The 22,675-nt window shown below is 44.6% G+C and overlaps 1 protein-coding gene across 1 annotated transcript; it reads right to left on the reverse strand.

Annotated features, from left to right (window-relative positions):
- Positions 1 to 5,557: 5,557 nt before the first annotated feature.
- POU2AF3 (POU class 2 homeobox associating factor 3) lies at positions 5,558 to 15,022 on the reverse strand. Its single transcript, XM_057749494.1, is given in 7 exon segments — positions 5,558 to 6,169; positions 7,559 to 7,788; positions 9,211 to 9,265; positions 13,179 to 13,283; positions 14,037 to 14,479; positions 14,582 to 14,836; positions 14,839 to 15,022. Coding segments are annotated over 7 exon segments (1,641 nt in total). The 3' UTR covers positions 5,558 to 5,800.
- Between the last annotated feature and the right edge of the window lie 7,653 nt (positions 15,023 to 22,675).

Consider the following 22,675-nt stretch of genomic DNA (forward strand, 5'->3'; position numbering starts at 1 on the left):
AATTAGGCTACTCCCTACCTCTTGCTACCCCCTGCATCAGCTCTTTCTCAGTAGCTCAGTACTGTTACAGCTGTATGTGCAGTAAAGAGCTTCCCTCCTGAACGACAGCCGTGTCCTCGGACAAGTCACTTTGCTGCTCTGAACTCAGTTTCCTCACATGTGGAATGAAGGGTTGGTTGGACACAAACACTGGTTCTCAACCCTGACTCTTCATTAGGATCTTCTGGGGGGAGTTCTTAAAACACACAAATGCTTATTTCATAGACACACACACACACTTCTGTGACACATAAATGCATGAATGTAAAAAGGGTGAAAACTGCGTAAAATCTGTAGTTTAGTTAACAGCATTGTACCAACGTCACCTTCCTGATTTCGCTACTGTACAGTAGTTATTTAAGCTGTCAGTCACCACTGAGGGAAGCCAGGAGAAGGGTGCATAGGACTCTAGTACTATTTTTTCAACTTCCTGTAATTTTAAAACATGGAGTTAAAAAAAATCCTAATGCCCAAATTCCACCCCAGAGATTGTGATTCATTAGTCTGGGGCTTTGATGTCAATGTTTTTTAAGACCTCCTTGGTGATTGTAATTCGCAGTCAGGGTTGAGAACTCCTGAAGTAGATGATGTCTGGGTCCCTTTCTAGCCCTGAAATATTATCAGCCACATTAATCTCAGCCCTTCCTGAAACTATTTAAATGTTCAACTTGTAGGGGTAACTTTAAAAGTTTATTACCCACTGAGTAAAGGCGTTCTTTTCTTTGTCCTAAAGTTACCCCTTGTCTGTTAGCTTCTTTCATTTTCAAGCACTGTCACTCTCTAGCTGGATCTTGGAACTGCTGCTCCTAATTGATGCCCTCTGCCTGTGATTCTCTCCTCTGCCACGGCCACCACTCACTGGCTGCCGACCATTTCTTATTCTCCCTGGACCACAAGCCTCTGCATTAGATATTGCCAACTCCGCATGGGTCTCAGCAGATAGGGGTGAATCAGACAGGTTTCCCTTTAAAGTCTCTTCACTTCATTCTCTGGACTTCCACCCAAAGCTCTACAGGGAACCAAATTTTCCTGAACGGTTGGGTTTAACCAATAGGAATTTTAGTATGGGAAGGGAACGATTCAAAGATAATGCTGAATGGGACTGTGCTTGCTATCTGAAAGAAAAGCACCTCAAAATTAAACCTCTCACAGGGAGCCCACTTGAGGCGGTGCCCCTGGTCTTATGCTAGATACCCTGTCCTCTGATGAACTGTCTTTTCAGCGAATACCCTCTTCTCTGCACAACCACAGTGAGATTATTACCCTACCCACCTTTAGGGAAAGCGTCACCTACCTACAAAATGATCTCTTCCGGTCCTCAGAGCAATCCTAGGACTTGAGTAAACCCCAGCAGAGCTCTTCTCAAGATCTGGCTTATTCAATCACGAATTCCATGGAGGGAGGGAAGTGGGCTTCGATACGACAGTCCCAAGTGAGCTTTGACAGGTCTAGTCCTGACGGGTTAAACGCGAATATCTCCTCTTTCCTACTGATCACCCAGGTGGCAATGAATGGATGTCTCTGTCTCTGTCTCTGTCTGTCTGTCTGTCTGTCTCTCTCACACACACACACGCACACACACACGCGCACACACACACACACACATTTTCCAAGGACCAACTGCATGTTCTCTATCTATATTAAGCAAGAGAGACTGTTTTCTGAATGGACTCAGATTTCTGCCGTCAATGCGTTTGAAGCGTCCTTATTGTGCAGAGGTGTGGCCTCTCACGTTTGTTCATCTTCTAGCCCAGTGGCCTCGTGGAGCATCAGGAATGGGTCTACTTTCCCTGCCTTTTAAAGCACAGAGCCACCTAGCCCTGAATCCCCCCTCCGCTGCCACGCTATAATCCAGTCACTAGGGCTCTGTGATACTTCCTACCCCTGGGCAAATCTTATTTCTCAGGCAGGGCATCTCTGTTCCTTTATCCACAAGAGGAAGGGAGGCAGCGTGAGGGTTACTTTTCCTGAGCAGCCCTGCCACCATTGTGCAGGCATCACAGAGGGTTTGAGGATTTAGAAATGATGGTAGGTCCATGTTTGTTTTAATCTCTGATAGCCACAGTTTTCATTGGCTTTGATTCTACCTCGTTTTAGCCTTCATCTTTCTAGAATGAATAATGATTTTAAAAAACATTTTCTATCAAAAAGGAGCACCGCACCCCCGCCCTCCTCATCCCGCCCCTGCTCCATCGTTCCAGTTATCCTTATCTCTGCCGTGCTCTTTGACGTCCACCTGCAGTCTTAGGCCAGCTGCCAAATGTCACCACTCCGGGCCATTGCTTGAGGTAATAGTTTCCAAACGTGTCCCACGTTAAACTTCGTCTCATCTTATCTCTCTCAGGCTTCAAGTCTTAACCCCTAATGTAAATGTCCCAGGAATTTGAAAATCAGTCCATGCCCATCCTCCCAGTTTTAGACTTTTAAAATCACATCCTCTTTTAAACTTGTGACTGGATTTTGATGGCATGTAATCAGTCTTGCACACAGTGAGCACTTGATCAGTATTTTGTCATTAATCTCTCTAACGGTTCTGAATAACAAAATTATTCATTTGTTTAAACGTCCATTTGTGATCTTATTAAATGCTTCTGTGGTATGAGGAACCAGCTACGGATATTCCATGTACAGATACACATATGACTTTTTAAGGCAAAAGATCAAATTCCAAATAGGTTATCCCTCCAGGTCTAAGGTATGGAACGTATACTGAGACTACTGGAAATTCTGACTGGGGCATCAGATAACCTGAATGGGAGAACTCTGACTCCTATTTATAGGGTTGTGTGACGTTGGGCAAGTTATTTAGTTTCTCGAAGCAGCAGTTTCATCGCTGAGAAAGATGAGAACCACAATAGTATCGATCTTGCATGCTTGTTTGAAGATTAAATGAGATAGGGCCCATGGCACTGGCTCGTAGAAAAAGCTTAGTCCATGTAAGCTATTTTATTGTGCTTCTAGATTCTACAAGGGAGCAATCCAGACATTGAATACAGCAGTGTTTTTCAAGTGTAGACGGAAGATCATCTATATCAGAATCAACTTAGGTACATTTAAAAATGCAGATGCCTGGGCCCTACCGCTTGCTGATTTATGCTTTTTCACATTGAGGTGTAGGCACCTGTATTTTACCCATCTTCCCAGGCATCTGTTGATGAGAGCATTCTAGGTTGTCCTAGTGCTGCTGAGGGGCTCCGGAGCCGTTGTGTGAGCTGTAGTGGGGAGAGACTGGGTGGGCTGTGTCCATTGACTTTGCAACGTGCCGGGTGGTCTGCTGCATACAAATTCTGCAAAGGCCTTAGAGACTGTTTTAAGGTTGGAGATATTCATTACAAAGCAGAGTAGTGATATTAGCTCTTGCCTCACATTTTATTTTTTTCATGTTTTAAAAATTTTATTATTTTTACTTTATTTTTTTAATATAAATTTATTTATTTATTTATTTTTGGCTGCATTGGGTCTTTGTTGCTGCATGTGGGCTTTCTCTAATTTTGGCTTTCAGTGGCTTTTCTTGTTGCAGAGCACGGGCTATAGGTGTGCGGGCTTCAGTAGCTGTGGCTTGCGGGCTCTAGAGTACAGGCTCAGTAGTTATAGTGCATGGGCTTAGTTACTTCGCATCATGTGGGATCTTCCTGAATCAGGGTTTGAACCCGTGTCCCCTGCATTGGCAGGTGGATTCTCAACCACTGCACCACCAGGGGAGTCCCTGCCTCATGTTTTTAAATGAATCTTTTTCCATGCCAGATTTATAGAAAAGCTAAGGGGATGTGAAAAAAGAACAAGAAATGGGGAGGTAAGAAGTGCTCTTTGTTAGAGCTGCAAGAACACCAATTCAGAAGGCAGAGGACAGAGTGGGGAACAATAAAAAAAAAAGAAATGGCATCCAGGAAAGAGAGATTTTGGTGCCAACCACTGGACGTCTATGCGTTCTCTGCTCTTTGTCCCTTTGGGACAGCTGCTGAGGGTGGGGTACAGGGTGTGAAGGGGCTTTGGGCTGTGTAAACAGACATTTGTTGACAATAGGCCAGTTTCAATTTAGTTTGAAACTATGAAAAATTTACTTTTATTGGTGTCTCAGAAAGGCAGTAATTGTTCTGTTTGACTGGCACATCTATCCCCTGAGGCAGGTCGTAACTTGTCCTGTTTGTCCAAGCCTCAAGAGAGTCCCCCAGCAGAGGATAATCAGATGGTGTCCATTTGAAAGCAAATCTGTCCCCTGATGGAAAGAAACCCACTGAGGTGGCCGTTTGTCACCTTCGTCCCCTTGGTCCCCAGGGTGGTGGACTCTGGCAGCTCTCATGCTTGGCATCTTTGCATCCTGTGGACAGTACGACCCATCTGGGGAGCTCTGACTATGGGTAGTCAGCTGGGAACACAGCTTTGTGTGCACAGGAAAGCTGTGGTTTCATGGAGGATGACTCCACAGGTTCCTGAACAGTCTTTCACAATTAGCGACTCAAACTTTTCATCAGTGGAGAGTAGGAGGCACCACTTGGTGTTTTTCAGACCCAAGCTTGGGCACTTATTTGCTGGGTGACATTGGGCAGGTGACTTAACTTCTCTGAGCTTCAGACGCCTCTTTTTGCTATCAATGTGGTTGTAAAGATTAAATGAGATGATGTGTGAGAAAACCCTTAGGCAATCCTGGCGCACAGGGAGGGCTCAGAAAATGGCAGCTGTCGCCAGTACCAGTGGTACCAGTATTGCTGCCATTGTGCTAAACCTCATGACATGGAAAATGTCCCCCAGACCTCACTGCAGGGATGAAGTCCTGTGCCTTAATGCCCTTGGCAAACAGGGTTTAACAGTATAGTCTAGTACAAATGTCTTAAGTAACTCCTCTTCACCTTGAAAGACAGTTGGCCTTGTTCAAATAGATTAATCAGAGGAAGTTCAGTTGTAAACAACATGGTCAATCCTATAAATCAATCTGTAAACATGACTGATGCATATTTAAAGACCTAATGTAGAAATTCAGAAACAGAAGGTAACAAAGAATTCTAACCTTTGTGCTGCATCAACTGCATGGCAACTCTTAAGAGAAAGATGAAGTATTTGTCCTGAAAGTTTACAAAACAGGATTTTGGAAATGAAAAAGAATTATCTACAGGTTAACAGTGTTGTAGATAAGATGTGCTTTTGGGTCACATTAACCTTCTGTTGACTACTGATAGATATAAGAAACTGATGATTCACAAACCTCTTTCTCTGATGTTGCCGCAAGGGTACACCCTTATCCAGCGGTGAGGCTGACTGTCCCTCTTCAGCCATCACAGCTGTGTCTGCCCTCCATCCCCGTGGGAGCCAAAGTGCCTCACCACATTAAAATACTTTTCAACCCATGCACAAATGAGATTAAATACTGAAGGGTAATTAGTGATTTCCAGAATTAGTTGATATTATTCCAATCAATTGGGGAATGACTATTGGAAAAATGAAAAAAAAAAACACACCAACTTTTAATAAATACAGAAGTATTTATTAGTTAAAAAATTAGAATTTGTTCGTTACACAGAAAAGTAAAACAACTGAATGTTCCCTACAAAAATTTCAACTGTAAGCATACAAAGTAGGAGTGGCATGATGACTGGGTCAGAGGACTTCATATTACTGCCTAAATTAGTGTTAGACAGTCAAAAATGGTGACGTGTAAACTGTGCCTGTGATATTTTGTTAGCAGGTTGCATATTTCGAGCTGTCATCTAGAGGTGGCAAAAAAATAGACGTATGCATGCCGTGTTCCAAATTAATGTAATTTCTATTAACTATAGCAGATGTCCCAGTTTGCTTCCCTCTTATAGGAATCACTGCTTGCTGCTGCTGAGGGAGCGAAGTTCACATAGTCTGTGCTGGGGTAGGAAAAATACTCGGAAGCTCTGAAGGGGTCCAGGTGTCCTGCCTCACAGGATGCACAGCAGCAGACGGAGGTGGTGGCCGAGAAGCAGTCGTACTGCGTCTGTGAGGGCAGGTGAGGGGAGGAGTAGTCTTCCGAGGGGTAGCCACAGTTTCTGGTGTCCAGAGAAGGCGGAGAGGTGTAATTCTCTGGAGCATATGATGGTAGCTGAGTGGGAGAGTAACTGTAGTCTAAGGAGCCAGAAAGAGTGGAGGAATCTGAAGCCGATCCTGGGGTCTAGAGAGATGAAAACCAAGGAACAAAAAGCTTGATAAGTTAGAAAGGTTTATGAGAACTGGATAGCGTGCATTTATTAACTCAGAGTAAGAACAATAAGGGTAAAAAAAAAGAGAGAAAACATAACAAAACACCCAACCCAACCCAAGTCTGCAGAAGTAATTTTATTTGCTGGCTGCATGTTTTCATGCCACCACATTCTATATTTACCCATTTCTTTCCCAACAATAAATTGCCTTGCTTCACTGGCTTTCTTTGTTATAAGCATACTTTAGAGGATGCTTTGTTCTTAAACCACAAAATCCCATTGTGCTTCATCACCTGCACATCAAATCCTGCTGTGTGACATGATACAAGCTGCAGGTGGCACCTTGGATGGTTCTCCACAGCCCTGACTGTGGAGAACAAGGGGAACATTCACAGGTGGAACCGAAATCCTCAGTGAGCCAGTGTCTAGGAGACTCCAAACTGGTAACTATCGGTATAGTCGCTAAAGTCTTGTCCCCTGCAGAGAAAGGTACTTTCTGCTTCCTCTTAAGCAGGTCCACAGTTGTTACTGAGAAAGCCTAAACTTGGAAGCTGGAGGAGAAGTGGATGACTGGGGCCCTGTGTGCACATCCTGTGGAGTTAATTTCTTATCCCCTTAAAATTTAGTCAGATACCTCCATGGACTTTTGACAAACCAAAAGAGAAAAGTATGTACATTAAAAAACTACTTTTTAAGGTTTAAAAAAAACTATATGAATATCGAAAAAGACATCTTCAACAACTGGTATCTACCAATGGAAACCTTACTCCATTTTAAGTGGTAACACATTTGCAAACAACTGAGGTCTGTGAAGAATAGATAATTCAAATGTTTTCAACTATTAGGGATTCATTTTTTACCAACCATTTCAGACCCAAATGAGTTCTTGTGCCTGTACCGGACCAAAGCAACCAGTCAGTAGAGCCAATTAAGTGCCAAAATAAAACAACAAAAAAAACCCTTATCAGATGACAGTTTGTGCTGTGTTGACACAGCCTTAATTCCATTTTCTAGAACTCAAAAATCCAAGGGCCGTTGTTTAAATCAGTGATTCCCAATGAGTAGATGTCTGAACTTTACAGTTTAAAAACATTACATGAGTATTGCTGGGAAACCTTTTTATGGCCATACACCTATGTACTTGGGTGCAGCCGACTTGGGAAATCATAGCTATGTGTGTATCCAAAGGTTTTTGCCCTTCAACGTGTGGCTATTTTTACCTCCATTGAGTTTTAAATGGTTCTTTGTTTCCTGGATGATTTCCTTGTTGACAATGTTTGTATGATTTCTTATGAGATGATACAAACTCTCGGCCCCATTATAAGCAATAGTAGGTTTTGTAAAGAACGGAGATAAATTACCAGGCTCTGGGTAAAGCAGCAAGGGGCAGCTGGGAAGCTGTCTGGGAAATAGTGTGCAGCACTTTGCATGGAATTAAGCGAAGGGTCCGGGTGTGTCTCTGTCTGAAGGTAGGAATCAAATATCTGGTCGAGGAAGCCTGGGTTTTCGTCACAAGAAACACAACTGGAAAATTCTCGGGGTTGGAAACAATTGGGGGTGGAAGGAATTGGTTCAGGCTCAAAATACAGTCCTAAAAGAAAAAGGAAAAGGAGAGATCTTTTTGTTTAAAAATTGCACTTACATTGAATGGAGTTCTATTCTATATTCTGAATATTTACTATATCTAGGGGGCAAGGGCGCTTCTTAAGGATCTCGAGAAAAGTAAACAGGCAGGCAATTCAGATTTTTTAGTTGCCTTAGCTAATTCAAGTCCAGTGAGATGAATCTGGTTAATACTGTGGAAACTGGCTGTAAATGTGGCCTAGGCAAAAGAAAACAATGGTGATCCAGTTTCTGTCCAACTGTCATAGCCAGGCTCAAACTTCCGCTGTCCACTTTCTTGGACTCTAAAGCACCAACACCCAGCCCCTATCTGCAGTCCAAGTGAACCTCATCTCTCAGAAGTAACTTGTAGAGTTGTTCGAGGCTTTAAGAAAACTTCTGATGCTGTGGGAAATAATTCTCTTGATCTAAGGTTAATCACTTTCCAAAAGTTTTCACACTTACTCAGTAACTGAAAATTTGAGGAGTATTATCAATGGCGACGCAAATTATAAATAGAGAAACCAGGAATGTAGAGTACAAATTAGTATTGCTTGTTTTATATTACGAAAAGCAAAAATGTTCCCTTAGCGGACATGTTACACATGATCATGGAGTTAGTATAAGCTGTTAAATACCAAACAAGAATAGTTCTGAAAACTCATGTTTTTCCATTTTAGTATTAATAGGCCCTATTTCAGATTATTATTCTTAAATGCTCAAAGAAGATAGGTTTAGAGTGTGTCCACCAGAGGAACAACAGAACACTGGAGTTTCTGAAGTCTCAAGGCTCCTTTAAGGTTAAGTTAAAGTGGCACATTCAGTGGAGAGCTCCCATAGCACGGGTTTCCTTACATATGACCTCCTTAAACTCTGAGCCGTTGAGTGGCATAGGTAGGAGTGCTTATGTAACAGAGTTATTCGTAATGGGCTGAGAAAACTTACACTTGTTTGAGCTGCTTTCTGGGAAGAGAGAAAAGGAGGGGAGGGAAGCCCCCGTCGGCTAGAAACTAAGAGAAACAAGAGCAAAGGCATTATCCTAGGACCGCAGGATGTTCTGTATTCCATCCAACAGTACACTGAAAAAGATAACAGGTTTCTGCAAACAGTTCTGATCTTTTAATCAAGTTTAGTTCCTTGGAGATGAGGACCTGGAACTAATGTGAAGAACAAGCTCTTGGGACAGAGTAGACAGCGGAGAATAGACAGTTCAGAAACGAGGACAAAATGTTGTACTTGTTTCCTAGGTGGGCTTGTGTTTGGAGTCACCATGCCTTTTTTCACCTTCTGATTGGCTGGATTCCAATTAAATGGTGGTGCCTATCTTCACCCCTGAATCAAGTACTGAAAAACTTTCGAGATGGACTTTTGGAAGAGTTTTTGAGGGAACTGTAAGGCTGGCTGTACTGACCTGCAGAAGATGGTGGGACTGGGTCTGAAAGGTGGACACTGTTGCCTCCGGACAGCTGCCAAAGCAAGAATATGACCACAAAGCAAAGTGAAATAAAAGTTCTTTAAAGGGAAAGCTAAAACATTTTGACGTGAATTATGTTGCCTTCTGCTTTAAGGTAAGCCAGATTCTTTCTTCTAAAAATACTTGCTGTTGTGAAACACAACGTTATATCTTATTCAGATTCAGTTTTTATTTTTGCTTGGGGATTTTTTTTCTAATATCTCCCACTTAAATTATAAAGGTTATTAATTTTGACAAAAGTTAATTTAAATGATTTTTATATTACAGAAATGACTAATTCAAGAAAAGTCAGTAAAGAGCCTTTCTATTAAACTATTTAATTTAAAATTAATAAGGATTAACATTTTTTTAAGCCCCACTATCTATAACTTAGTCAATCATTTTCCTCAAAATTTTCATACACTACCTGGCAGCTTAATCCTAGATAGCTAAAAATAGTCACATGTTCTCCCTAGCTATGAAATATTAAAATAGAAAATATTTTCTTAAAGTATAGCCAGTGAAGTGGAGACTATCTACATTCTAGTTAATAGCTGGGAAATACTTAACCTCTTTATAATATTTTTTAACATTTTTCTATAAAGGTTGCTTTTTTCACTATGATAGTAAAATACATGAAGTTGACAAGACTGTTCCTTTTAACTATTCAAAGTAAATCAGCCTGTGTCTTCCAGTTAAATTGGTAATTGTACTAACCGAGTAATTTAGGACTGTCTTTTTTAGGTTTCAGGTGGTGGCTTTAAAGTTTAAACAGACCAGCCTTGCTCTGAGAGTCTGTGCTGGGAAGCAGCACTCAGCATGCCTCTCTCCTGGCTTACAGGGTATACTCACTCCTGTACACCGAGCCGCTGGGAGCCTGCACGATCAGCCACTGCTGAAACAGGAGGTGGTGTTAATTTTGAAAACGATCCATGCTGTAATGTCATGAACCAGGAAGCTGGAATCCTTCACCAGCTCTTTATGCAAATATTTGGCTGCAGCTTGAGCTCAAGCACTTGGAAGGAGTGGGTTTTAAAAACTCGGCTTCATTGGAGAGCTCTCCTTAACCCCATTCCTCCCCCGGAATGGTCCATTTGTAGGCCTCCCCCGGTTATCTCCCGCAGGTATGTGTGCAATATCCTATCCTTCTAGTCATGGGTTCACTTTCTACTTTGCTCCAAGAATACAAAGAAAGTCTCCTCTCTCTTAGATTTCAAACAGCACAAAAATCCACAATCTACAATTTATAAAAACACATCAAGGCTGTTTAAAAAAACTGATGGTTAAAAAAAAGGGGTAAGTTCTGTCTTTTGATAAGTACTCCAGCTTCTCTTTATCCTAAAGGTAAAGGAGGTGTGTGTGTGCACACACGTGTATGTATGTAGGGCTGTTTGTAGACCCATCTGGCCAAAGTAAGTTTTTTAATCAAATTGACAAATACTGGCATGCACATGTTTCTCTTAGCACTGTGTGCGACTCTAGTATTTGTCTAATCGGTAACTTCCATTCAGGATTGCCTTCTTAACATTTCAAATTGTGGATACTACTCTGACTTTATAACAAATTACGATAAATTTCTTCCTGCTTTATACATTTGATAAAGTTAACTCTTTCCTTGGCTTAACACTTCCCAGAGGCATCCTTAAACCACTGAATAAACTGGAGATAATCTCTGTTAAACCAGAAGCAGGCACACAACATCCCTTGCTACCTGCCAGCCGTGCCTACCTACTGAGTATACCTCACAGCTTTCCTAGAATCCTAGATCCGTCTGGTGGTTCCCAGCGAGGGATTTTTTACAACTGGCTCTCATAACTAAATCATCTCTGTGTTACTCCTCCATGCCTGTCAGGACCTGGGTGGATATAATCTTCCAGAAAGCAAAGCAGGGCCGGCTTTACTCTGCATGCTCCTGCAAGGCACTGGTTCAGAAGCACTGCTTGAGAATTTCTCAGGGAGGAATTCAGAAAAACTCAGATAAGTCAAACTGCTCCAGGGAGTAGATACTGGTCAAATACACAAGTGAAATGTTTCAGCCTTGCCTCACAGCTAACTAACAGGGGAACAGTGGCCAAACCAACCTGTAAGAGGCCAAGAGTAATAAAATTGCCATGTGCAAGTGGGGCTTCTCCAGGTTGCAGCCGGAGCAGAATTCTACCAGGTACCAAAGCTCCTTAACAAAAGATTACATTTTGTTAGAAATGTCTTGATGATTTTTTTCCCCCACTGGTAGTATTTCCCAGTTCCCTTGTTCCTGGTTTTATTAATTTTATAATAATCTCTGAACTGTTGGGGTTGATGGTTGAGGCTACCAGACTCCTGCTCAGCACAGCTGGATCTGCAGAAAGATGAATTTAAGGAGCCAATAGGTGGGAATTTTTTTTTTTTTAAGAAGATTTTGGTCCCACTTTTTGCTCTACCATTAGTAACTGTAAGGCTTTGATCTTTAGACGTAATGGGGCATACGGATCCCCGATCTACTCACCTCCCCCAGGTTGTTATAAGAACTAAAAGAAACTCTGAACGCCCAAAAGTGCTTTAAAAGAACCACTGGAAAACCCTGTACAAATGGAAGGAAGTTTTATGGTGTTAGCTGAAATTCTGCATATGGAGGTGCTGACTTTACATCCAGCAAATGTAAAATTTGTGCTGCACATGTCATATCACAGCAAGCTCACATCAGAACCCTAAACTCTGAGCAAAGGGTATGAATGAACTTTACTGAATAGCTGGCTTTCAATCCCTGGTTGTAATTTTATTTTAGCTGCTTTTTGCAAATAATAATAATGATAGTGAACATGTACTGAGCACTTTCTAAGTGGAAATCACTCTTCTAAGTGCTTATGTGCAGTAACTCACTTAATTCTCACAAAATCCCATTATTATCAGTTTAAAGATGAGGAAACTGAGACGTGCGAGACTGAGTAACTAGCTTGAGGCTTCACACCATGGAGAAGCTGAAGTCTGAACCCAGCCCACTGGTTCTAGAACTTGTGTTCACCACCCCTATGGCATCTGCCTCTTTCCCAAAAGGCCCAATTTCATGAAGTTGGGCATTGCACACAAATAGCACTGGACACAGAAACTATTGTGGGATAGGTGGAGACAGCACCAGTCCTACCATTGGCTATATGGGCCGCATCCTTCATATCCGACATCCACACCCAAGCCAATCTAAAGGCAACTGTGTGATGGAGGGCTCTCACCGAGGAATTGCCCTCTCTTGGAGGATAACCCCACCCCATTCATTTGGTTCTGCTGCTGCCCTGAGCACTTGTGGTAGCACTTTCTGCTTTAGGATGTACATAACATGGTACCCTTCAGACTGCCCAGATCAATCTCATGATAACCTGGAATTGCTTAGGGTTTCATTATATCTTAAGGAGGTGGTTCTATATTCCAAGCTGTCTCCTTTCAGGCTACACAGCCCCTTTCAGCTGTGAAATTTCAGTGCCTGGTGATTTACAGATCAATGACCTCAGAGGCTGGGTTCCAGAAGAATGAGGAAGGAGGAGGGGGAATGTTCCACGGAGATTCTCTCCTTGAAGGGCTCCCTAAAAGGAAGTTTCTGGGAGAGATTTTCTTTGCATACGTGAGAGCACTACCCTGTCTTCCTACAGAACAACAACCTACTTATCTGCTGGCTGCTTCTCTCCCTGCATTGGACCAATACGCTCTTATACTCAACTCTGATCAGTGAGAGATGAGCTCCCCACCAAAACCTGAGCCCCGCAACTGCCCCAGCCGTTCTCTGTGGCTTGCCGTGGTGAACTGGGATGAAGGTGGGCACAGACGTTATAAGAACAGTTGAGGAAGGCCAGGTCTGGGGGATGGTGACTGCCTAGAGTGGCCTCCTACACCTTCCCAGACACAGGGCTGAATGAAGCTGAATACAAGTTGGGAAGAAGTGAAGGGTTTATGCTTACAGTTCCCCGTGAGGCTGCCTGGTGTGCCCTTCTCTGCTGCAGCAGCTCCTTCACCGTGATCTTCACCCGGACACCTTGATACACCTTAGGTTTTTCTGGGGAAAGGCAACCGAGTCAGTGGTCAACTGTGAGGTTTGGGTGTCAGGCTGGGATGTGGGGGGTCTTCTTTATAAACTATGGCATCTGAGGCCAGATCTCTAGGTCTGGAGAACGCAAAAAGACAGATGAGAAAGAAATTCAAATTTCTCAAACTCGAAAGGATGAAGAGATACCGTGGGCAGGTTTCAGGGCCCCAGCGGAAACAGAACCTATGGAAATCTGTGGGGCCACCTGCCCTAGGCTGGGCCCTATCCCTAGACGGATAGCACAGGTTTTTCTGCTCAGGAATGTGGAGACAGGTCTCGGGGAGCTCACCCCCTTGGCTAAGTTATGGGAACCTTGGGTTCGGGCCTGGGAGAGGGTGTGATGGACCTGGGGAGGGGCCGGGCACGCAGCAGCTGACCTGGCCCACCCCACTTCCACTTCAGCGAAGTTCTAAGTGCCTTCCTTCACCGCCAGGCCAAACATGGCTTCTGGGGAGCCTCTGACCTCTACGTGCCCTTGGTCTGGAAGCCAGCCCTGGGGCAAGCAGCGGGCAGGTGAGGTTTGGCTCACCTTGTCCTTGGTCGGTGAGGGACCCACCAGACTGACCCCAGTAAAGGGACCAGACCCGAGCACTCCCTCCCTCCCCCCGAGCTTCCTGTCTTTTTCTTGTGCCGGCTCTCCCTCGCCCCCTTTCTCTCCTCTCCCGATCTCCTTCTTTTCCTCCTCTCTCCTTAGGCTCCGCTCCTGTTCTCCCCTCGTCCCTTCTCTCCCCACCCCCTCCCTTTCGGGGGCAGGCATTTCTCCGCGGCGCCCGAAGACTCCGAGGCGAGTCCGCACAGCGCGCGCTGGGGAGAGCAATGCGGGGCGGCCGAGGACGGCGCACTCGGCCGGGAGGCCGCCCTCCGGAAGGGGCCGCCCCCGGGACTGGCGGGGCCGGGCCGGGGGGCCGAGCGCACCTGCCCGGGCGGCGGGGAGGGCGGCCTGCGCGCCGGGGGCGGGGGCAGCCGTCGCCCCGGGCGGGCCCCCAGGAGGCGCGGTGAGTAGGTCGGGCCTGGCGGGCGTTTGCGGCGGGGGGTGGCCGCGGGAGCCCAGGCGCGACTCCGGCCCTGACCTCGACCCTGGGGTGAGCGCGGGAGAGCCGCGCGGGGAGGGGCGGGCCGCGCGGTCAGCCGGGGCTCGCGGCGACAGGACCGGGCCGCCAGCGCCTCGCCTGGTCACTGCGGAGACCGCAGCAGGACAGCCGGGAGCCCCCCGCGGGCCGGGTCCCGGGAGCTAGGGGTCTCCCCGCGAAAGGCGGTCGCGCTGTGCGTCGCCCAGACCCCGTGAATCCCGCATCTGGCCCGCCGCGCCTGCGCGCCAAGCCCTCTCCGCGGAGCAGCGTCTCCCCGCGACTTCCTCGGCTGGTCCGCGGCCCCGCGGGCAGCGGGTGCGCCCGGGGTCCGCGCAGCGCCCGCCGCTGCTCAGCTCCGTGCCGCCGGCGCGGCCGGCTCGCGTCCCGGGCTCATCGTGAGCCTCTAGCTCCCCCCGCCGCCGCTGCTGGGCGTGCAGAGTCCGCGCCGCGAAGTCCCAGGGCCACAACTGGGACCAAGTGAGAGGGCCGGTGGACCCGGGTAGGCGGACGGCCAGAGCGGCCAGCTGGGCCTCTGGGCCTCAGCCCTCGGGACCAGGCGCCGAGTGGGAGCGGCCACAGCGTGGCCCGGGCCCTCTCCGGATCCCTGGCTCCTACTTGCATGCCCTGACTTTGTGCCTCTCTGTTCCATGCAGGAAAAGCCGTGGAAATACACCCGGATCAAAACGCCCCTTGCCCTGGTGACCCTCCCCCAGGAGAAGCAGCTGAGTTACCCGACATCGTGGTCAGCAGAAGCTGGGTCGGTGGCTGGATGCTGCAGCTTCAGGGACTCAGCGCCTAGGAGGGCTCCTGTGCAGGGGGAGAAGCAGAGATGCAACATTTTTAAAGTTTCACAAAGCATCCAGCTGCACCCAGGTTCCTGGAGCAGGAGACAAATAGAATTAATGTTTTATACCTTCGGGTATAGGTTTGAGTTTTTTCCCCCTCATGCCAAGTATTTAAAACCTCTAGAAACCCATGATTTGACAATCAATGATTGCGCGATACTTTCAATTTGAATATTCAAAGGCTTAACAAAATGGACTATCTTCTGCAGAAATCCTGCACACAGGCACCCCACAGAGAGTCCACAGAAACAGGGAGTGAGACCCCTTTGGGTCTTGGCCCTTGCTTTTATTGTATTTTGAGCATTTTGCCCACCTTCCCACAGACAGAGCAGGAGTCCTCAAAGATGCTCTGTATTTCTGCCTCAAAGGCAGCTCTGGGAGCCTTGAGTGACTTAAGCTGCCCTTCATGACCACCTGAGCCAGGCTGGCTCAGGCTGACTGATTTCCATCTCCTCAGCCTCTGTTTTAAGGGAAAATCTCAGGTTTTGGGCAGTGAACATGGCAGCCTGTTGGTATGGCTTGGCGAGGAGTCACTCTGGGCCCTGGTTGCAGGCTGGAGGCCTGCAGAGGCCTTAGCTTTGAGTCTCATCACCTTCTGGCCCCACCTGGCCACGTGCTGGCTTCCCTCCCCTTTCTTCCGCTCTCTCTCTGTGCTCCAGACACTGGGGTTTCTGTACAGAATGCCTGCCTGTTAAGACCCTTTGCTCCTCCCCACAGAGCTGGGGATGCCTGTGGGGCCTCACCCTCTGGAGAGTTTCTGAGGCTGGAGTTTTTTCACTATGACGTTCCCTTTTATCTCCTCTTTATGCTTTTAGAGCCATCCCTGCCTTTTTGCTGCAGGAGTGTGTTGAGAAATGATGATAAGCTTGGCTTCTGCTCATTTTAGCTGAAAGGATATGGATTTGTGTTCAGGCCTTCACACTTTGGGTGAGAGATGGGAGGGGTTTGAGGTCAGCTGCCCCCTCAGTCCAGGCCTAAGCCCCTCACAAATGACCTGGGATTGTGCTAAGTTATGTTCTCCAACCACTTGCTCTACCTCTTCTACGTGATTTGGAAACTTGAAAAGACAGGAGTGGTCCAGGGAGGGAGTGGGTGCCAGGCCAAATCCTCTCCTAGCCCCCAAGGGAAGGCAGCGTGGGATTCCCTTTCCAGATAAGCCAAGACGTTTCCATGTTGCTAGAACAAGAAACGATTATAGGCCCCTGTTCTTTGTTCTCTGAATTCTCTGAAATGCAAAAAGTGGAATTGAGCCCCACAGGCCACCAGAAAAATACCTGCATGCCCTGGAGTGTGTTGGATGCAGGATGGAGCACGCAGAGATGGGAGAAAGGGGCTCTCTAAGAGTGACAGGACCCAGAGTCTGTGATGGATCAGAGTTGCTTGGCAACTGATGTCTCTGGGGGAGGGGATCAGGGCTGGGAACACTTGAGGTGGCACCTGACAGTAGGTGTGGGGTGTGTTTGTCCTCAGCCCAGCTGGAATCTGTCAGCTTCTGGAGCCTCTTTTTCCAAAGGCACTGAGCCTGTGTCCTGAGTTTCCCTGATGGACCTCAGGACCAGACTCATGAGGAGGGAAAGGACCCTGAGAGTTGTGCGTGAAATAGAGAGCCCCTATTTCCTTTCTCCCTGCCCTGCTGTATGTAGGCACAGCCCCTTCTGAAGGAACAGTGAGCAAAGTAGCATAGAATTAGGGGCAGTCTCTTGTCCTCGTAGCTTCTTCCATAATTTCTTTTCTCTTTTGTCCTCTGTTTTGTTTTACACTTATTTTTTGGTTTGTTTAAAAAAAAATCTTCCTCTTTGGCCTTTGTGTTTATTTTTTTCTGAGTTTCTTTTTCTTTGTCTCTCTTCTTGTCATTGCTTTCCTCTATTTCTTACCCACATTTCTGTTTTTCTCCCTGTGTTTGTCTGTTTTCCCACGTTCTGGGGTGCTGTCTCATTTTTTTTTTTCAGGCTTAGTCTCCTTCCTAACGTCTCCCTTTGTGTGGAGGTGGACAGGGATGGCAGGAGGCCATCGAGTACCCTTGGCAACATCATTGGAATTGATGCTGATGATTGGCTGCCCTTTGGAGAAGGCAGGCAGGGCCGAGTGAGAGGTGAGCTCCTTGGAATTCGTGGGCTCTGTAGAGACAGCAAAGACCTCTTTGTCCCTTCCTCCTAAGCCTCTGCCCACACAAGAGCAGCAGTTCTGGGGGCTTCTGCGTTGGCTCCTGCTGCTGGGATGGATGGACCAGAGCTGTTGCTAGCCAGCGACTTCAGAAAACTGGCTTTCCTTAGGCCTGAGCCCTGATCTGAGAAAGAAGCCCCCCAGGTTTTAGCCCAACAGTAAGGAGTTTGGTTCCTGCTGTTTCTATATTGCAAACCCCCAGCACAGGTATTTAAGAGCCACGTGCCACCCCTGTGGGAGTGAGGGCACGTCCTTCCTGAATCGCGGCCCGTGGATCCTCCTTGTGGAGCCGTGTGTGTCACAAGGCCTGGAGCAAGCAGGTCGCCTCTGAGACCCTGCAGAGTTGCATGTTCCTTGTCGACTTTTTAGAGTTTGTCCTTTATTGACTGTTTATTGCATGCCAGGCACTGTATGGTGTAGCCTCCCCGTGTCACAGATGAGGAAACGGGCTCAGAGGGATGGGCAGAATGACTGAGATCACTGAGCACAGAGATGGCAGGATTGGGAATTGAACCTCGGTAAACCTGACGCTAAACCCTTACTCTTAACTATCATTGTTGTCTTCCTGATCTTTTATAGCAGAGGCTTTCAGACTTTTTGGACTTCAGCCCACACTGAGAAATTCATTTTGCATGTTCACGTACTATGTCTATAACAATGTTTATATGTTTGCAGCACAGATGTTTCGTGGAGCGGTGTGCGCCCATGCGTCAGAGGCATCCTGCACATTTCTGTTCCATCTCACTCTATTCGTGAAAAATCCATGTTGGTTGGGAGTCACTAAGATAATTTAATGACCCACTGATGCGTTGTGACTAACGTTGGAAAATATTGCCTGTGAGACACGCAAGCCCATGTGTCACAGTCGCGCTTGTGGACAGTGTGTGTTGTCTGCTCTACTGCTGGGTGTGTGGGAGGCTGGGGCAGTGCAGGTCCTGACTGGAGAGTGGTCTGTAAGCACTGGGGCCACCAGAACCCCGGGAAGAGGCTGGCTGGAGGGGAGGGAAAGCTGCTAATTAGGCTAATGACAGTTTGTGCTTTTCAGACTGGAAACTCTTCTCTCTTGCTTGGGTCATGGTCACCTTCAAGGTGTCTGCCCTGAGGTCCTGATCAGCTCTTTGGGGTTTTTAATAAAAGACTGAAAAAAATGTTGTGGGCTTTTACAGGCTCACTTGCTTCAAAATATAACATAGGATCCAGATGTTTGGATGTTGAACGGGACCTTTGAGGGGCTGAGACAGACTGGGAGGGCTTTTCCAACATCCCTGCTGGTGGTTGTCCAGCCCAGGCTCCCTCCGCCACTCAGCTGAGCTACCGCCCGTAGATAAGTGTAGAGGAAATGGGAGCTCCCTGTGTTTCAGACCGCCTGTTCCGCTATTGGACTGCTTTACATATGATGATCATTAGCTGAGACAAACTCCAATGTGGTATATTAGTGGAGCACCATTTATGCACCAGGCCTGGCCTCAAGCACCAGGAATACAGGGACAGATAGTCCTGCGGTCTGTCATCAACTGCTTGGTGAGTAACATGGAGTTCCCACTGCACCTTCACGACGGGTCTGTTTGATGCATTCATTCATTCATTCATTCAACAAGTTTACACGGATGATCTGCTCCGACCAGGCCCAGGGCTAAGACTGAAGCAGGTATCACACCCCCTTCCTCCCCTACTGCAAACCTTCTCTTTTCGAGGTTCTGTCATATTTCACATCTCTGAGCCACTGATCTCAGAATGATCTCTCTTTAGTTGTTCCTTGACCTTCTTAAAGTCCTGTAGCACCAGAATAATGGGAATTGAATACCTTTCTTTTTAAGTTTTAGACTGAATATTTTAATTGAAAGATTTTGGCAGGCTTTTGCATGCAAATGGCACTGCAGAGCGTAATATTTTTCCCCCAGAGTAGGAGATTTTATTAAATTAGACATATCTGACACATGAACATGAAAAGACTTTTAGTATAAGAAAAAAGAGGGAGTTTATTCCCTCCAAATTTGACTATGGCTCTAAGTTCTCTTTATTAATGCAAAGTTCTTTTGTCACTCTGACTGAGGGACACTGTTACCAAACTTTGTGGGAAGTATCAAGTTCCAAAAACATGAAGGAAACAAGTACTTACTAGGTCCAATGTGAATGTTTGGTCCATGCGAAAATGACCAGGAAAACTATTACGTGAAGGCTATTTAATGATTTGTGGTGTCAGTCTCTTCCCATAAAACATATTCAAAGTTTTTACTTTAAGAGACTTCCATGCCAAATGGAAGATACCATCAGATTCTTTTTGAAAAGTTCATCTTTTCGTTAAAACATTTTTATTATGCAACAATTAAAACATACAGAAACATAAAGATTACCATGATAAGAGCATATGACTATATGATCAAGATTAAGAAATATTATCAAGGCTAAGAAATAAGTGATCTTTCATTGATGATTAATCTATTAAGCCTTATATTTTTGGATTATTCCCCTCAAGATATTTGGTTAAGAGAGAAGGTTAGTAGAGATGGCTATCAATTTGCATAATGTGAAGAGCTGATTCTTAGATAGTATTTTTGTCCACATTTTTTTCCTCTCTGAAGTTGTACATTTTTTTTTCTCTTTTCCTTCTGGCTTGTAATGTACTGACAGTGACATTGCGTATTGCAAACCCACACATCTTATTTATCAGAGATTATGATCAGAGGATACTTTTACATCAAAGGTCAAATATAACATGGTGTTATCATTTACAAATAATTGTGGAAGATTTTCTTATTATTTATTTCATCTGATCTTTAGGGATTCCTGATCTATTTATCACGTTTGTTTTAATCACACCAGAGATAATACCAAACATTGAGTAACTTTTATTTATAAGAATTCTTAGCAATATTTATAGTTTACCTAGACACTACATGAACATATAAACATTTTCTGTGCTACTTCAAAGGTTCAGTAATTTCCTTTCTTAAAGACATTTAAAAATATGAAATCACTCATCTTAAATATATTACCCCTAAAGCTCAATCTCCAGAAATGTCAAGATTTGCAAAGAGTATGATGAAGGCAAATACTAAACATAGTAAGGACTCTCTTATACATCAGAGTTGTCACTCGGTGTGTGGGGTCTAATTGTTACTCATCTTTGAGGTATAATTTTCGCTCAATTTAACAAAGATTTATTGAGCAGCTACAATGCTGGGCACTAAGCCGGGTGCTGAGGACACAGAACTGAGAAAATCAGGAGTCCTTTCCTCTAGGAGACTAAGTCAGAGAATCCTTTTTAGATGGAGTGCATGATTTTGCACTTAACCCCTCGAGAGTCAGTAGTTATTGAATACGGTGTGCAAGATGAACAGTGTAATATTGTTGTGTTTGTTTTTTTTTTTTTAGAGAAATATGTATTTATATCCTGCTTTACACATTTGGGCAAAAATAGTAATAACACTTTCAAAATACTGATGGGAAAACGAGTCACAATAAATATGTTGGAGTCTCAAGATAAAGAGATGTACAGCATATGTAATATTGTTTTGAACAGAGAAGTTACCTTCGAAAGAACTCAGTGATAGACTGTAAAGAAAGTATAATTTTGGTGTTCGTTTAGTAGGATAACTGTAATGCAGTGTGCCTTAAACCTTGGACACCAGTTGTTTTTCAGTTCTTTAAATATAACTGATGTTTTATTTCTTATGAATGTATTATTTAGATTTACCTATTAAAAATGGATCACAGAGATGCTAGTAATACTTTATATATGTGTGTGTATATATATATATGTATGCAAATATATATTTTACTATTGCGGTTAGTAATTCTTTTCCCTCTGTGGAATTTTCTGAATAGTACTCTAGTACTGAAGTCTTCCCCTACCACAACGGTGCCATATTGTCTTATTAACTGAGTTGCAGCAAGTCATATGCTTATTTAAAAGCAGTTATTAAGTAAATGATGTAAAGCTGTGGTTTTCTTCTCTCATTCTTGGGGATCTGTGTAACACTGTAAGAGAAATACAAACACTTGCATACTATAATATCTATTTTTAAAGATTTATAGGCAGTTGCCTATATTTTAGCTTTTGCGTGGGCAAATTTTGCTTTCCACTTTTTTGGGACATTATCCTCTAGGGAGATTTCTTAGCTGGAACTTGACATCACCATCTCTGCTTACTTACTTTATTTATTTACTTATTTTTAAATTTTTATTGGAGTGTAGTTGATTTATAATGTTGTACTAGTTTCAGGTATACAGCAAAGTAAATCAGTTATACATATACATATATCCACTCTTTTTTAGATTCTTTTTCTCTGTAGGCCACTATAGAGTATTGAGTAGAGTTCCCTGTGCTATACAGTAGGTCCTTATTAGTTATCTATTTTATATATAGTGGTGTGCATATGTCAATCCCTATCTTCCAATTTATTCCCCCTGCCCCCCCCCCCCCAATCTCTGCTTACTTTAAATCTTAAGGGACCTAAAAGAGATGGTGTTTTGAACCTGAGCTCTTAACTTTTCTCTGGCTTCCCCAGGAAAGCTGTGAGTTAGAGAAGAGTGGGTTTAATGAGGAGGGGAAGAGGAGAATGTGTATTTTTTTTAAGTTGACATTGTGCATTATTACAAAAAGGTGCAGTTAGTTCCTGGCATGCAATAGGAAATAGAGGGTACTTGAATGGGAAATGGGTTAGGGAAATATAATTAATTTCCCTGGCATAAGTTTATAGCTTGGCTTCACTTTCTAACAAAGTATTGTAAATTCCCAGAACATTAAAACAGAAGCAAATTAAAACGTATGCAGTGTAGCAACACACTGTCAGGCTAAGTAGAATTCTTAGTAATCATTTACCACCTGGAATTATTAGCACCATTCCCCACTCCACTTGACCCTTCAGACTAGAGAACTGAAACGAATACTGGACAGGGTAGGGGTCTGTGTGTACCCAACACTATGAAAGGGCTTGGGTGCTCTAAGAAGAGTGTAGACACCACTGGTCACTGAGCTCTAATTTTCTGAGAGCCAGTGCATCCTCAGGTTGTGAGAAGATGGACATTATAGGTGAGTTGATAACAGCAAACTGAGAGAAATTATCATGCCTAATATTTAGTGTTATAATGAAACCAAAATTAAAGTTATAGGAATACGTATTTATGATTTACACATATGTTTATGATTATTGTGTTGTGTGCTACTTAGTAACAAATGGTAAGCAGTAGATGACTGTAATTATTATAAATTTTATACAACCGATCTAGAAAAATGACTTTGAGAGCCTTCTTTGTGAGACCCTCCATCTAGAGGGAGGGCCTCTTCCTTC

Source organism: Hippopotamus amphibius, chromosome 9 (genome assembly GCF_030028045.1).
Source record: "Hippopotamus amphibius kiboko isolate mHipAmp2 chromosome 9, mHipAmp2.hap2, whole genome shotgun sequence".
NCBI lineage: Eukaryota > Metazoa > Chordata > Mammalia > Artiodactyla > Hippopotamidae > Hippopotamus > Hippopotamus amphibius.